Raw genomic sequence first — 16,571 nt, 5'->3', positions numbered from 1 at the left:
CTAGCTTGGTGCTTATTCTTCTGTATCAGCACGTATATTTACCAAATAATTATGAGTTTTACGAGAAGAGTTAAAATTAAGAAAAAAAAAATTTCTCTGTTTACCTGTAAGTGAGCAATCTTTTTTCTCTAATTTTTCATTTTAAATGATCCCTAACCTATAAAGAACTTGATAGAGTTATGAGATAAATTCCTGTATGTTTGTTTTTTGCTGAACCATTTAAAAAATTGCAGATACTATAAGCAAACTTTTATATTCTAATATAGTATTCTAGATTGCCAAGATAGAATTTTAGGGAAATAAATAATTTTTAAAACATTTTTTTCTATAACATTTTGGTATGTTAAGTATTATAAAACAATAGTCATAGGAAACATTGTTTAGTAACTGCTTCTGGTTTATTAGAAAGCATTGTGGAGAAAAATTAAATATACATGAAAACCATATATAATTACTAACAGTTTGATGAGAAGTAATCTTTTAAAATTAAAGCAAAAAAAAAAAAGAGTAGAAAATAGAACAGTTATCCCAATTAGTGTACAGTAGCAATTTTCTGTTGACTGAAGAAACAGAAAAATTATGAGAAAAATTTCAATGACATACAGAAACAAAACAGGACAATAGCAGAATGGGAAGAAAATTTGCAGTTAATATAATACCTTTGTAGGATCCCAGTAGAAATAATAAAAGTAAATATAAGAGGGAATTTAGAGAGTAAGGCAGCATGGGAAAATTTTCAGCCTTACTAGTAATTAAATGTGGGTGAAAGTTCTATCAAGGTATCAACATATTTGTAAAAAATTAGGACAAATAAATTTTTTCTCTTATAAGCTCCTGTGGCTGGTGAGACTATGAGGAAACTACTAACCTTGTTTAAGTGAAATAGTTGAATTGGATATATCAACTTGATAGAATATGGTTCTATCAGCCATGAAAAATAACTACATTTACATTTAATATCAAAACAGATGTTTTTAAGTTTTTAAAATAAAAAGTCAGAAACCAAAGTATATATATACACTATGATGACAAACTATGTAAAATATGTATGAAAAAACCTGCATATTTTCAAAGAGAATATTGGAAGTAAAAATAATATTTAGGTAATAAAGTTATGGATAATCTGTGTTTTTCTTTTTAAATTCCCTTTAGTGTTGCAGTGTTTTCCTTAAAAATATAGTAAAAGTTCAAAATATTAAAAAAAAATTTTTTGATAACTGCTAACATTTGGTAATTATTAAAATTAATAATTGCATATTTGCATGTCTGTATTAACATTCTGTGAAGATATATCCTGGTTATTATATATTCTTCTACCCTCTTTTTAGTGGATAATATAGAATTCTACCATTTGGATGTAGCATAATATAGTCAACCAATCCTTTCTCTATATATATTTTTAGATTTTCCCAATATTTCAGTATTTTAAACAATGCAACTGAAAATATCATTGACTATATTTTTATGTGTATACACAGTGATTTTTCCAGAATAAATCTTCAGGAGTGGAAAATTCTTAAGTCAAAGAAGAACACGTTAAGACTTTGCTAAAATTGCCAAAATGCCCTCCAGAAAGCTAATGTCAGCTTACATTCCCCACCACTAGTGAATAAGAGTTCCTTTTGCTAAAATCTTAGTGGCAGTAATGTGTTAATATATAATATATTATATATATATATTTTTTTTTTTTTTTTTTGCCTTTAACTAAAACATATTGGCACTCTTGATTCCATGTTAAGATTTTACGGGAAGCTTCTCGTATTAATCTTTTAATTACTAGTTAGAAACTTAAGTGGACGTAACTGGATAAATGCACTCCACACACACCCCTATGCCCCACCCCCCAAAGAAAGCCCTTCTAGATTACTGATTATGGAGTACACTTGGGGATTAAGTTTCATCCAAAGCTAATTTTCTGAGATGTTCCAAAAAGTAAAGTTTTTGGAGAATGAAAGTGATGTAAAGGATAGAAGAATTATAATTTTAACAGAATCAAGAATTGATTATTTTAAATCCAGGAAGACTAATTACATAGGATACTGACCTAAATGTTATGGAAATTTTATTCAAAGATAGTAGAAATAACTTAAAGATTGAAGGTTATCTCTAAGTAACTTTGTATTTTCAGCCTAAGATTGGACATTAAGAAAATATGAGAGATTGTACACATTGTTGAGAGTGATTCATAATAATGCTCATGATGATTTTAACTGAAAAGTTACTTAATTTTTTCTAATGGATTGAAAGTACACTCATTTATATATTTGGTTTGTCTTGGGGAGAGTGATTTAAGACCGTTTTCCACCTCGAGATTTTTATGACTTTATGAAATCTGTTGAACCTGCGATATCTTGTAATGCAATATGGAATGTAAGTATTACGGAAGAAGTTGCTTGCTCAGGGGCAACAAAGTGTTTTTTGATAACGTACTCATAGCAAATGGTTCCCCCGATTTTACAGATGAGGTTGAGGCACTATGAAAAAACTGGAACTAGATCCCAAATTGTTTGATTCCCTAGTCCACGGGACAGCTGAAAGGGTCATTGGTCACGACTGGCCCTCTGATGAAACTGAATGCATCTTGTTCTCTGTTCACAGTGAGCTAAAAGATATTGAGAATGGTAAAAGAGATAAAGAGTGTTCATGCTGGAAATCAATTAAATTATTCATCTTTTCCCCTTTTTTTTCTGGAAAAAAAAGTATTTTCTCACTGGTCTTTAATGGGACTCTGTAATTTCTTATTTTGAAAGTTTTTCATTGGTAGGGGTTGGAATTTCTTATCTTCACTTCTGAAATCAAGTACAATAGGAATTGTAAAGCTGCACAGAAATATTTATTGAACAACTCCATATTTTTGTTACATGCATGTACAGAAAGAATTTTATTAGAAAACAGATTTGTATAGACTATTTCTCAGTTTGCTTTGCCTTTAAATCAGAAATCATTATATTATTCCATACCAGAAATTATTTCAATCTCAGTTTGGAATTTTGTCCTATAGAAATAGCTTTTTAAATAGGAAGAGTTTTTTTCTGTCATATATGATTCTTACTGAAAAGTTAAATAAGAAGGTAAGTGAAAATGACCCTAGGTTAATAAAAACACAGATACCTTGTAAATGTGTGGTACTTTTATGATGCCCAGGGACTGATAACTTAAAAAAGAACTTCTGTGGGAAAAGTAGATATAGTGACTCCACATACAACTGGATAGATACAAAGACATAGACTCAAATCTGAATTTTAAAGGTGTCATCTAGAAAGACAAGATTTTGCAATTGAGTACTCATGTGAAGGAAAATAAAGCAATATCTTAGAACGTTTTATTTTCATGTATCCTAGAATGAAGAGAATATCTCAGGGATGACAAGCTTCCGTGAAGTTCTGGAGAAAATGCTGGTCATTGTCGTGCTCCCAGTCAGGAACAGCCTGAGGAGAGAAAACGAGCTCTTCTCCTCCCACCTGGTCTCCAACACTTGTGGATTACTGGCCAGTATTGTCAGCGAACTGACAGCATCAGCCCTGGGATCTGAAGTAATGTTACATTTTGATATTGGATAATGAGCACATGTTTAAAACTCTCCACATTGTTTCTTTTTTCATATATTTTGCTCTGTAGAAACTAATTTTTGTAAGAAAAAACATTGAAGCTAGGCTGTTTTGGGGGGTTTTGTTTTTGTTTTTTTTCTCTCCCTTCCTTATTCCTCTTCTCTGCTCTTCTTTGCTTCCTCTCTCTCACCAGTTTACCCAGGATGTTGCAGTAATACAAAGCATACATTTTCCCCTCAACTGCCCCCTTGCACAACCCACCACCATGGTCCCAATAAAGCAAAATAGTTCTCACTGCTGGGTAATGAGAAATAGAAGTAGGACTACTAATGAATATGCGGTGTGGAAAAGGTAAAGAGGTCCAAACCTTAGCTCTGCCAACTTGATTGACCCTAGACAAACACATATGTAAAATGGGAATAATAATTTTTATCTCACCTATATCACAAAGATTTTTCTTTAATTGTCGTAAATTAGGTAACAAAAAGTGTATCATTCTAATCATGTTTATGTGTATAGTTCAGTGGCATTAAGTACATCCACGTTGTTGTACAGCTGTTATTACAGAGTTTTAAAAGGATCAAATATTAATATGTTTGAGGAAACCACTTTGAAACATTTTAAAGTGCCTTTACATTTTTGTAAAGTAATTATTTTTCACCAGTTCACTGCCCTGCTCACTCTGTTTTATAATTTATCTAAATGTTTTGACTGAATTTGGTGAATATTTCTATTTTTTTCCTGAAAAAGTAGATGGTAGATTGGTTTTGAAAATCATGTCATAATGTGAAATATCTTATATCATTCAAATGAATGTTTAATAACCAGGATGTACTGATTGACCCCAGGTCTCTCGTTTCTTGCAAAGGAACTTCTATTTTACTTTTATAATTCCTAGTCTTTGCTTTTACTTACTTAAACAGACTTATTTCAGAATCTATTCTCAATTAATCCATTCAGTCTACACTCATTACTGATTCATAGTGAGAGTTTAGCCTTTAGGATTTCTAAATGATTACACATATCTGAACAGATTTTAGTATCTCACCCTGGCCTAGGAGGTGAAGCCCTGGTCAGAACATTTTAATTTTCTTTTTCACTTATTCCTTCAGCCTATAATATGCTTCCCTCTTGTACTAGACCGTGGAGGAGAAAGTTTATAATGCCTCAGTCCCCGTCAGAAATTTGCTATGTAGTAATCCCCTGTAAACTTACTTTTCTAATGAAAAGGAATGCCCCAAATTGCAAGTGCCTAATATACAACCTTGGGAGTTTCTAAAGGTCCTGTCTTAAATATCCATATTTTTTTTTCCTCAGAGGAGTTTGTCATTCTTGCTAGAATCATAAACTTCAATTTTTTTTTTTTTTTTTGTGCCCTTATGGAAAATCATCCATCTAATACATTCTTTTTTTTTTTTTAACATCTTTATTGGAGTATAATTGCTTTACAATGGTGTGTTAGTTTCTGCTTTATAACAAAGTGAATCAGTTATACATATACATATGTTCCCATATCTCTTCCCTCTTGCATCTCCCTCCCTCCCGCCCTCCCTATCTCACCCCTCTAGGTGGTCACAAAGCACAGAGCTGATCTCCTTGTGCTATGCGGTTGCTTCCCACTAGCTATCTATTTTACGTTTGGTAGTGTATATATGTCCATGCAACTCTCTCTCTTTGTAACATCTTACCCTTCCCCCTCCCCATATCCTCAAGTCCATTCTCTAGTAGGTCTGTGTCTTTATTCCTGTCTTGCCACTAGATTCTTCATGACCTTTTTTTTTTTTTTTCCTTAGATTCCATATATATGTGTTAGCATACTGTATTTGTTTTTCTCTTTCTGACTTACTTCACTCTGTATGACAGACTCTGACTCCATCCACCTCACTACAAATAACTCCATTTCGTTTCTTTTTATGGCTGAGTAATATTCCATTGTATATATATGCCACATCTTCTTTATCCATTCATCCGATGATGGACACTTAGGTTGCTTCCATGTCCTGGCTATTGTAAATAGTGCTGCAATGAACGTTGGGGTGCATGTATCTTTTTGAATTATGGTTTTCTCAGGGTATATGCCCAGTCATGGGATTGCTGGGTCATATGGTAGTTCTATTTGTAGTTTTTTAAGGAACCTCCATACTGTTCTCCATAGTGGCTGTATCAATTTACATTCCCACCAACAGTGCAAGAGGGTTCCCTTTTCTCCATACCCTCTCCAGCATTTATTGTTTCTAGATTTTTTGATGATGGCCATTCTGACCGGTGTGAGATGATATCTCATTGTAGTTTTGATTTGCATTTCTCTAATGATTAATGATGTTGAGCATTCTTTCATGTGTTTGTTGGCAATCTGTATATCTTCTTTGGAGAAATGTCTATTTAGGTCTTCTGCCCATTTTTGGATTGGGCTGTTTGTTTTTTTGTTATTGAGCTGCATGAGCTGCTTGTAAATCTTGGAGATTAATCCTTTGTCCATTGATTTGTTTGCAAATATTTTCTCCCATTCTGAGGGTTGTCTTTTGGTCTTGTTTATGGTTTCCTTTGCTGTGCAAAAGCTTTTAACTTTCATTAGGTCCCATTTGTTTATTTTTGTTTTTATTTCCATTTCTCTAGGAGCTGGGTCAAAAAGGATCTTGCTGTGATTTATGTCATAGAGTGTTCTGCCTATGTTTTCTTCTAAGAGTTTGAATTTTTAACTCTTGTAGGTCTTTCAGACTTCTGCAGCCAACTTAGATAAGAAGCAGGCTCTATAATTAAAAGGATAGTTTTGAACCAAAATAAGTGCTCTGATCCTCTCTAATCAAAGTCTGTAATTAATGATGTTGTACTTGTGTGTGTGTGTGTGTATTTTCACATATTGACTGCCAAGTTATCATAATATACATTAGTGATATTCAGACTTAAGGCACAGAACATTTTCTGCAATGATGTCTTAGCTTGAAAACTCACAGATAAGAGGAAGGATGGTCTGACTGAAGAGGGGAACCTTGAGTTCGCCTCTTTCTTGAATATCCATCTGTCCAGCACTCCTAGTGTTCTATGTGTAGCATAGTTTGAAAACTATTGGTCTATAAACTATTGATGAAATTTTTGGTATCTCTTTGCAAAGTGAATGATAATTCATGCATATGTTATGATTGTGATAACTTACAAGTTTATAGTTATGACATAAATTAAGTGAAAAGTATAGTTTAATATGACTAAAAAAATATACTGTCACATGATACTGATTTGTGAATGTAGAATAATAAAATCTGATTTTGTTCTTTGTTAATCTCTTATTGGAATGTACCTGTAGGAAGGTTTAAACCCTCTTGTTAAAGGTAGGTTATTTTACTGAACTTCCTAGAAACCTTTGGATAGTTTTGTTAAAGGTATATTAGTAACGCTCAAGTCCAGACTACTGATGTAGTTGCTTTCGTTGTTCACAGGTTGATGGGCTTAATTCTCTCCACTCCGTTAAAGCCAGTGCTAACCGATTCACAAAGACAAGTCAGGGGAGAAGTTGGAACACTGGGAATGGGTCCCCAGATGCAATCTGTTTTTCAGTAGACAAACCTGGAATAGTTGTGGTTGGTTTTTCTGTCTATGGAGGAGGTGGAATTCATGAATATGAATTAGAGGTGTTGGTTGATGATGTGAGTACCACTCTTACAGTGTTCCTCTTGCTGTGTGGGTTGTGTGTCAGGACATATCATCATTATAATGGACAGTACAGTGGTCCACATCCTTGAGGGCTTAGCAGATTAGTCATAGATGGACGACATTAGAGAAATTGAAAGGGAGCAATTCTACATGATTGCTCATGTGCCATTTTGGATCGCTCTTGCCTCATGTTTTTTGCACTTCCTGGGAGGATTTTAAATGAAAAAAACTAGAAATTATATAGCTAAGCCTCTGATTATAAATCTTGAGTAATTTTTTTGCTTTTGTAGTATTTCGGAAAACAAGAACAATATTCAGACTGGTATTATTACCTGTATCAGTGATTAAGCAATTTTGTCAGAGTGCCAGTGGATGATTCTTAGTAAAGATAGCGGTACTGACTGAATTAGCAGTATCTTGCTGTATCCACTATAAATTTTTTAAAGTGCCTGAGTTTTACAAAGTTTTATTAAAATGAGACAGACAGGTAGCATATAAATCATTTGCTGGTAAATAACATTATATCTGTATTTTGCTTCTTTTGAGCAATTAACTTGAATTATTTCCTTACCTCATTAGGCTCTATAATTAGATATAGCATCCTTATGAAGAAGGGGGAATCATTTTAAGACAGATGAAAAAGCCTATTGATATAATTTGTAGATGCCTCAGGAAATCAGATAAAAATGAACAGTTTTAGAGGACCAGAAATGTTTTCTTTAGTATGTATGGATAAATGCTAATGGATAATTTTATATGCAAGGAAATAAACTCTTAAAAACAATCATTGATAAGTCAGAATTGTTCATTTAATGAAATTAAGAGCATGTGGGTTTTGTTTTGTTTTAATTAGAGTGAACATGCAGGGGATTCAACTCATTCTCACAGATGGACATCTCTAGAATTAGTCAAAGGAACTTATACAACAGATGATTCACCCAGTGATATAGCTGAAATCAGACTTGACAAAGTTGTTCCTTTAAAGGTAATTTTAACAGTATGTTTCTTTTGTAAATAGGATGTATTATTATGAGTTTACTTAAAAAATAGTGAAAAGTATTCCTATATGTAGCCCTTTAAATGTTTCTAGAGTACCAACTATATTCCTGATACTGTACTGTATTATATTCTATTTTTGCAAAAGATCTCTTCAAGTCTGGTATAGTGGAAAGTATCCATAGTTTCTGGAGTCAAACAAACCTAGCTTCAGATACCTGCTCCTCCAAATATTAGCTCTAAGACATTGGCTATGTCATCATTTGCCCACTCTGAGGCTGATTTGTACATTGGGAAGAATAATACCTCCATTGTAGTGTTGTTCAGATTAAACTAAGGAATGGAATAAGGTACTTGCCTCCATGTCTAGCACAATATATTAGAAACTCAATAAATATTAGTTCCTGTTTTTCTTCTCCTGTTGTGCCAAAACTCATGTAAAGAGCCAGTGATCTTAACAGATCATATTAAATAACTATTAAAGTTATTATTATTTTATATAATTTGAATGTCTCGCAGAAAATAACTATTTAGCAAAACAAATTTTACTTAACATTAAAGTAGTAATTAATAGGGTAATTCTGAATCCAACTATAATAATTTTTATTATACAGCAGAACTTTGGATGAGGTAAGTTCATCAGTTACTTCATCAAAAGCATAAGCGATACCAAAAAACAAACAAAAAGAAACCCATCATTATGAAGTTTATGTCATGGATCGTTAGGCGCCAGTATCTATGTCTCACATTTTCTATATACAGTGAATCTTGTTTTGGACAACTTTTTCTTACGGATATTTTTTTTCCATGTCTGTGTGCCTGTCTATTTCTGTCTCTGAATGTCTCTCTTAAAATAAAAATATAATGGATTCACCATTATTTTTTCCCATATTTAAAACTGTTTGAAAAGTTAAACTCATCAAAGGAAAATATTAATTCATGTATTTAAAATCTTTTATTATGGCTAATATTTTTTTACAGTGTGATTAAGAACTAGAGGCAGGAACTAGAGCCCCACGGCCTGTATTTAAATCCTAGTTTCATCACTTAGTAGCTGTGTGACTTCGGGCAAGTTACTTAACTTCTCTGTGCCGCAGAGTCCTCATCTGTAAGATAGGGATAATAATGGCACTTAACCTTATGAGGTCATTTTAAGGATTAATTTAATTAAAGTAAACTACAGAAAGTACTCAGGACAGTTTCTGTTAAATAATAAACATCAATAAGTGTTAGTTATCACTCTGTTTGATTCGTTAAAAAAACTCATTTAACCAAATTGTCTATAAATATGACAAATTCATTATACAGTTGACCCCGGAACAACGTGGGGATTAGGGGTGCTGACCCTCCTCACAGTGGAAAATCCAAGTATAACTTATAGTCAGCCCTTTTTATACCTCCCTATACTGGTTCCGCATGTGTGGATTCAACCAACCTCGGGTCAGGTAGTACCGTAATATCTACTGTTGGAAAAAATCCCGTATAAGTAAACCCAGGCAGTTGAAACCTGTGATGCTCAAGGCTCAACTGTATTTGCCCAGTTTGCTGCTAGAGCTCGTTTTATATATCCTCTGTACTTTATGAGTAAGTATAAACGTGCCTTACATCTTTATCGTGAAGGAAAATGTTAAATATGCTGTGCGCTTGAGAAACTATGGAAGCCGCACAGCAAACGGAGATGGAGGAATGACCACGGTTCAGTGTCCTGATGGCGTGACATTTACATTCAGCACGTGCAGCTTGAGTAGTAACGGCACAAATCAAACCAGAGGACAGATTCCACAGATCCTCTACTACAGGTATGTGTGGGAGCTATACTACAGTGGTAGAACATGTGCAATTTACTACCAAGGTACAAAACGCTAAGTGGGCAGTGATAATTGAATTATACAGCGTATCTTCATTGCACTTGCTGATTTGTATAAAAAGATCTCATTTTCATATGTAAATTCAGTGTTTACTTTAAAATGTTCTTTGTCTTATTTCTTTAATATCTTTGAAATGTTTATGTACTGGGCATATGTGCTGTTTGTTGTCACTTTTATAGTTTTGTGGTCTGCATTTTCAAATTTTAATGGAATTTATTCATTTTTTTTTTTAAATACCAAAAGTTAATGACCAAATCATCTCTACCAAAGTATTGTTGTTACCTTGAACCAGTTATCCAGTCTGCAAAATATTTTGGTGTCTGTGAATCTAGTCCTTGGAGCCCTAGAATATATAATGATGTGTTTCTAATATTTTTAACTAAAGCCATTCCTTAGGTAAACAGTGGAAAACAAAGAATTACAACAATTTTGAGTTAAAAAAACACTTTTAAATATACATTTCCCACTGAGTCTGAATTTTTCTTTTAGCAACTTAGCTGGAATCGTAGGTAGTAGTGAGTACCGTTCACCACACAGGTCCTCAACCTGACTTGACATCAAATCACTGAAGTTGCATATCACTTTCAGAGGCTTACTGCTTCCTCTGTTTCCTTCGTAAACAGTCAAGAGGACACTGCCTAGGCAGTTAGTACAAAATGTTTTTCCCTAGATGTAGATGATCTGCTTTCTTTCTCCATGTAAAATAGAATAGAAATAGTAGGCATTAAATAGCTACATAGTGGCATGTTGCTGCTGAGATACAAAAGCTTTCTAATCTTTTTACCCTAATGAAAAACCTTTTCTGTTACATAGCCCCACAGTAAACAGTACATTATTCACTTTCTCAAAATGTAGATTGGAAACCATATCAGGCACAAAAGATGAGTTATATGTTTCGAAAAGCTGGAGAGCCCCTTAAAAGCATCTGCTGTCCAGACTTTATATCTTAACACAAAATACAGTGTTTTTGATATTTTGATATTTTCCACCAAGGTTTAAATATCTTCAGCTTTAAATTTTAATTAGTTAAGTTTTAAAAGATTAAAATCACTTGACTATAAAAACCATGCTACTCTAGTGGCTCCCAAGTTTATATCTCTAGCTTCCATCTCCTCTGAGCCCTGGAATGAGTATCCAGGTCCCTCTGATATCTTCATCTGAGTGACAGTAATGGAGATGATGATGAGAGTTCCTGTGTACTGAGCACTTCCTTTATGCCACGCGGTGCTCTGAGGGCATTCCTTGTCTTAGCTCAGTCAGTCCTCACAGGAACTCCTGTGAGGTGGGCAGTTTCCTATCCCTCCTTTACAGATGAGTGGCTCAACAACCTGCCTGAAGTCTCACTCATAGTAAATTATGGTCCTGGGGTCTGTAGGCAGGAAATTGGACTCCAGATGACCTACCTTTAACCACTGTACCACACACACATCCTCTTTACGGTTGGCTAATAGACGTCTTAGTGGTACTCGTCCACAGTGCTCCTCCCCATCCACAGGTACAGCAAACACCTTGGGGGCATTTGTGACATCCCTCTTTCCCTCACGCTTTACGTCAGTAAGTCTTGGCAGCCGTACTTTTAAAATGTCCTACATCTGACCTTTTCTACCGCTCCCATAATTAACAGTCTAGACCAAACCATCACGCCGACCTGGGTAACTACCCGGATAACTGGATCTTAGAGGAAAGAGCTTCCAAACAAGTCTCCCTCCTTTCACTGCTGCTCTCCTACAGTCTGTCCTCCACTGCACAGCCAGAGTGACCTTAGAGAAATGTAAATCGTATCAAGTTCTGCCCTTGCTCACCTTCCCCTCATAGCTTCCCCTTCCCATTCCAGGATAAAATGTAGTCTTTACTGTGGTGTTTAAACCTCATGTGATCTGACTCCTATTTACCTTGCCCACCTGTCACCCTTCACTCTTTCTCCTTTCATTCTAGTCACACATACTCTTTCTCCTTTCATTCCAGTTCAAGGAACTCACAAGACGGGTGAGTTCAAGGAATAGATTGAGGACATTCTATGTCTTCATTCTATTCCTTGAACTCACCCATCTTGTTCCTGTCTGAACCTTTATCTAACTGTTCTTTTTTTTTATCTTAATGTTCTTTTCTCTCAGCTCAGATCTTTTTTAACACAATTCAGGCCTTTGTTTAAATAGCAGTTCCATCATGATCTTATTTAAAATAACCTTGTGCCCTTATCTGGCTTTATTTTTCTTTGACGCCCTATTACTCCTTAAAACTATTTAGCTCTATATTTACTTTTTTTAACTTAAATGAGCTGTGATCCAGATATGATTCCTAGAGTTAGATCGTGTTTTACCCACGATGTAAAACGATCTCATGTGTTACTCATGTTATAGGAGTGAATTCGATGGAGATTTACAATCTCAACTTCTGAGTAAAGCCAATGAAGAAGATAAAAACTGTAGCAGAGCTCTCTCTGTGGTAAGCACTGTTGTTCGAGCTGCAAAAGACCTCTTGCACAGAGCTCTTGCCGTGGATGGTAAGACTTTTCTTTTACGTCCTTAATAGTGATATTTTAGATTCTTTATTCCCCAACTTATGCACAGAGCTACTGAAGAAGAAACCATCTTGTTAGAATCCCAGAGGGTTTTATTCATGATAGATCTACACATACACGTACATTAATTTGGGATCAGCCATGCTCTTCATACACTAATGCAGAATTTTTTAGAATGTTCAGAAGTAATTATTTTATACTGTAGTTTTCTTAGTTAGCCCATTAAGAGAAAAACTCTTGATTAAACTGAGTCTTTGCTTCTTTTAGCAGTCTAAAAAAGCATTTTGTTCTCTCCTTTAGACCTGTTTTTCCTTCTGTGTGTTCTGTTTCTAGTAATAGTATCACCATTCATCCAAAGGCCTGGGTAATCCCAAACATCTCCCCAGATTCACTTGTCTCATTTGAGTTCTGTAAATTCTTCCACTGGAAGCTCTCCAGTTTGTATTCTCCTCTCTATCTGTTCTCCCATAGTTCAAGCTGCCATGGTTCAAGCACATGTCCTCTTTTTCATGGGTTGATAACATCCTAATAATCTCCCTGCCACTTTTCCCCCACTCCCCATCTAGTTATCCAGGCATCTTCCACACTGGCAGCAGAGTTACATTACAAAAACATTACTGTTGGCTATAACATTTGTTCCTAGATGTGGTTGCACATCAGAATCACCTGAGAAACATGCTGAAAATAAAGAATATTTGGTCCATCCAAACTAGGGGTTTAGGCTGAACTAAGAAACTATTGCCCAGCCTACTCTGATGCAACAGCAGATCTAGAAACAAGTATTTGGAAATAATTGGCCTTCAGTATAAAGGTCTTCATAATGTAGATTCAACTTATCTTCCCAGCACCATGTTCATGGAGAAATAATTAAAATGTCCATCAGCAAAGTGCTTTTTCCTTGGGAAAAATAGAAGGCAATATAGCTAATAACAGCAAACATTTTTGGAGTACTTAATATGTGCAGGCATTGTTCTAAGCATTTTACATGTATTAACTCACTGAATCATCACAACATCCAGTGAGGGAAGTATTGTTATCCTCTTTTACAGATGAGTAACCTGCACACAAAGATTGCATAGTTTGCCTAATGACGGAAATATACCTATGTGTTGCACCAAGATAGTGGTTTAAATCATGACTGTTACCCTAAGTTCTAATTCTGGCTCTGTCGTTTTACAGGTGTATGATTTTGGATAATATACTTAAACACTGTGTGCCTTGGTTTTCCACTTCTAAAAAGGGGGCGATAATAAAAGTACCTTATTGTAAGGATTAATTGAGATAATGTATGTAAAGCCCTTAGAATAGTGCCAGGTCCTTTATAAGCACTCAATCAATGTCAACTATAATTTTACTCCAGAGACTAGAATACAGGCTTAGTACAGCATATATACATTACAATGAAATTACCTTCTAACTATAGTTTTAATGCCTTTTTTAGCTGATGACATTCCAGAACTGCTTAGCTCTTCCAGTCTGTTTTCCATGCTGCTTCCCCTTATTATAGCCTACATAGGACCAGTAGCTGCTGCTATTCCCAAGGTGTGTGATTTAATTCTCTAACTTTGAATCTTTTTTGTAAATATAATTTTATTTAGACTTTGTATCTTTCCTTTAAAAATACTTTAATATTTGAGGCATCTGGGTTACAGGTAACAAGCAGGTAGACATGTAAATGGTAGAAATTATTAGTTAAATAACTAATTCTCCGATCTTAGTATTGTTTACTGGATTACCATGCTTACTTATTGGCTTTACATTTGAAGAACTTGGGAGTAGGAAATACATTTTAGAATATGATATGTAAGGAAAGCTCAAGTTCACTGAGATCTTTAAAAGTTATAATGTCGATGCCAAATCTCCATTTTGAATAAAAATAACAATGTTAAAGGATAGGAGTGTTGTAAAATTGTGAAATATTCAAGACATGGAAGAAATTATAAACTACTGATTCTTTGGCATAATTAAATTTGAGTAAAACCTAGTTTACTGCAGGTCCCAAAAAGGCAGAAGGGTTTAAAACTATGGACTAGGCTACATGTAACACCTAAGATAAATTTAAGATAAGTCGTTTTTTTTTTTTTCCATAGAACAAATTTCTCTTTGAACGAAAACTTAGCTAGAAGAAACTCTAAAGAGAAATTCTGAATAATAAGTATAACCAACAATTATAGTAATTAATCATTTTAAAGCAACTTTCACACTTATCTCATTTAATCATTTTTTTTTATACTAGGTGGCTGTAGAAGTCTTTGGCCTTGTCCAACAGTTGCTTCCTTCAGTTGCCATTCTGAATCAGAAGTATGCACCCCCTGCATTCAATCCTAATCAGTCAACAGATAGCACCACAGGAAACCAGCCTGAACAAGGCCTCTCTGCCTGTACAACCTCTAATCACTATGCTGTCATAGAGAGCGAGCACCCCTATAAGCCTGCATGTGTGATGCACTACAAGGTGGGCACCAATGCCTAGGGACAGTTTAAACTTAAAGCTTGATTTGATGTTCTATACTGATACCTTAAAGGATACTTGGTCTCTGTTCAAGTGTAACTTCTATATGTAAATAAAGAGAATCAGCAGGTGGTTAGACACTGTCAAATACACACCAGGGTTTAAGACAGTTTTTACTGTTAAAGAGTATAGTTTTATAGGGTTTAGGAAAGTTGTTCTCATATCTTTTTGTAAGTACAGGGCCATGTGCAATGCTCAACTGCAAATAATATATTGTAATAGTGGATATCAGCATTAAAATTTAAAAATCACTTTTTTTGAACTGATATTATTTGTACCACAGCCTGAGCTCTGAAAATTTACATACCCAGTGTAGGATTTAAAATACTGTACATAATGTTAAAATGTACCTATAAAATATTTATAAGTATAATGCTGTTATTATAGAGTATCCAAAATCCTATTCCTTGCTTTCTAAATTGTATCACTTAAATTAAGGGAGAGAAAGAAAATTTGTCCACTTAAATTAATTGTAAGTTTAAGTTTTATGTGCCTGTAAAATATTCAGCTTTTTGTTGTAGAATATGGTAACATATGAAAGGTCAGCCTAGTATAGTTTACCACTTTCTCCATCATCCCAGATTCAGCTGTATCAACTCTTTGTCAAACCTCTTTCATTTATCCCCACCCTCTTTGTCCCTTCCACATTCATGGATTTTTCATTATGTATCTCAAAATGTAAGGACCTGTACAAAATAACCATGTTATTATCACACTTAAAAAAATGAATAATTCCTTTAGGTTATCAAATATGCACATTTTAAACTCTTTGAATTAGAATCCAAGTAAGATTCATTCATTGGGATTGGTTATGTCTCTTAAGTCTCTTTTAATCTGTTGATCCTCCTCCATCTCTCTCTTTTTTGTTTCTTTGAATTTTATTTAAGAAACTGGATCGTGTGTTTTTCTGATAGGATCCTCTTCAGCTTGACTCCTGAGTCCCTTAGACACAGCCCTTGTAGTCATTCATAACATTCTCACTCTCTGGTGTAAGATGTTATAAGATGTTACAGGCTCTGGTATAAGACGTTATAAGAGCTTACCCATTTCCTGCCTCAAATCTGAAACCCACCGTTTTTTCAAAGTGCCGTGACTCCTTTAAATGGTAATGAGTCTTTAAGAGCCAAAATATGGCACTGGGAATGCTCATTTCTCCTGGGTTGTCATTGTTTCTAGATATTTATAGTGTATAGAACTAGTACATACACTCACACATAAACACACATGTATTTATATACACAGGCATATATTATTTGTATATATATTTATGTATGTGGGTGTATTTATGAACAGACACATTTATGTGTATGCGTATTTTTTTAAAGATAAAATACCTCATGAGTTTGTACTGATGATACTCATTCAAAATAAGGACCACAGGATGTTACACCTGAATCTCCTTTCTCGTAACCGAAAGTTCCTGTTCTCTATGGCACCGGGAATACTAGAATTAGAAAATCACTTAATTATTCATTCAC

General features: G+C 34.5%; 1 protein-coding gene across 1 annotated transcript in view; it reads left to right on the top strand.

The window, feature by feature from the left end:
* Positions 1–16,571, top strand: part of MYCBP2 (MYC binding protein 2) — a 270,931-nt gene that overhangs the window by 138,303 nt on the left and 116,057 nt on the right. The window contains 7 exon segments of the mRNA XM_036831466.1: positions 3,342–3,533; positions 6,983–7,189; positions 8,050–8,181; positions 9,813–9,991; positions 12,421–12,563; positions 14,023–14,123; positions 14,818–15,036. Of these exon segments, the coding sequence (XP_036687361.1) occupies positions 3,342–3,533; positions 6,983–7,189; positions 8,050–8,181; positions 9,813–9,991; positions 12,421–12,563; positions 14,023–14,123; positions 14,818–15,036 (1,173 nt within the window).

Source organism: Balaenoptera musculus, chromosome 18 (genome assembly GCF_009873245.2).
Source record: "Balaenoptera musculus isolate JJ_BM4_2016_0621 chromosome 18, mBalMus1.pri.v3, whole genome shotgun sequence".
Classification (NCBI taxonomy): domain Eukaryota; kingdom Metazoa; phylum Chordata; class Mammalia; order Artiodactyla; family Balaenopteridae; genus Balaenoptera; species Balaenoptera musculus.
The sequence above is the reverse complement of the archived record's forward strand: the minus strand, read 5'-3'. Positions and strand labels throughout refer to the sequence as shown.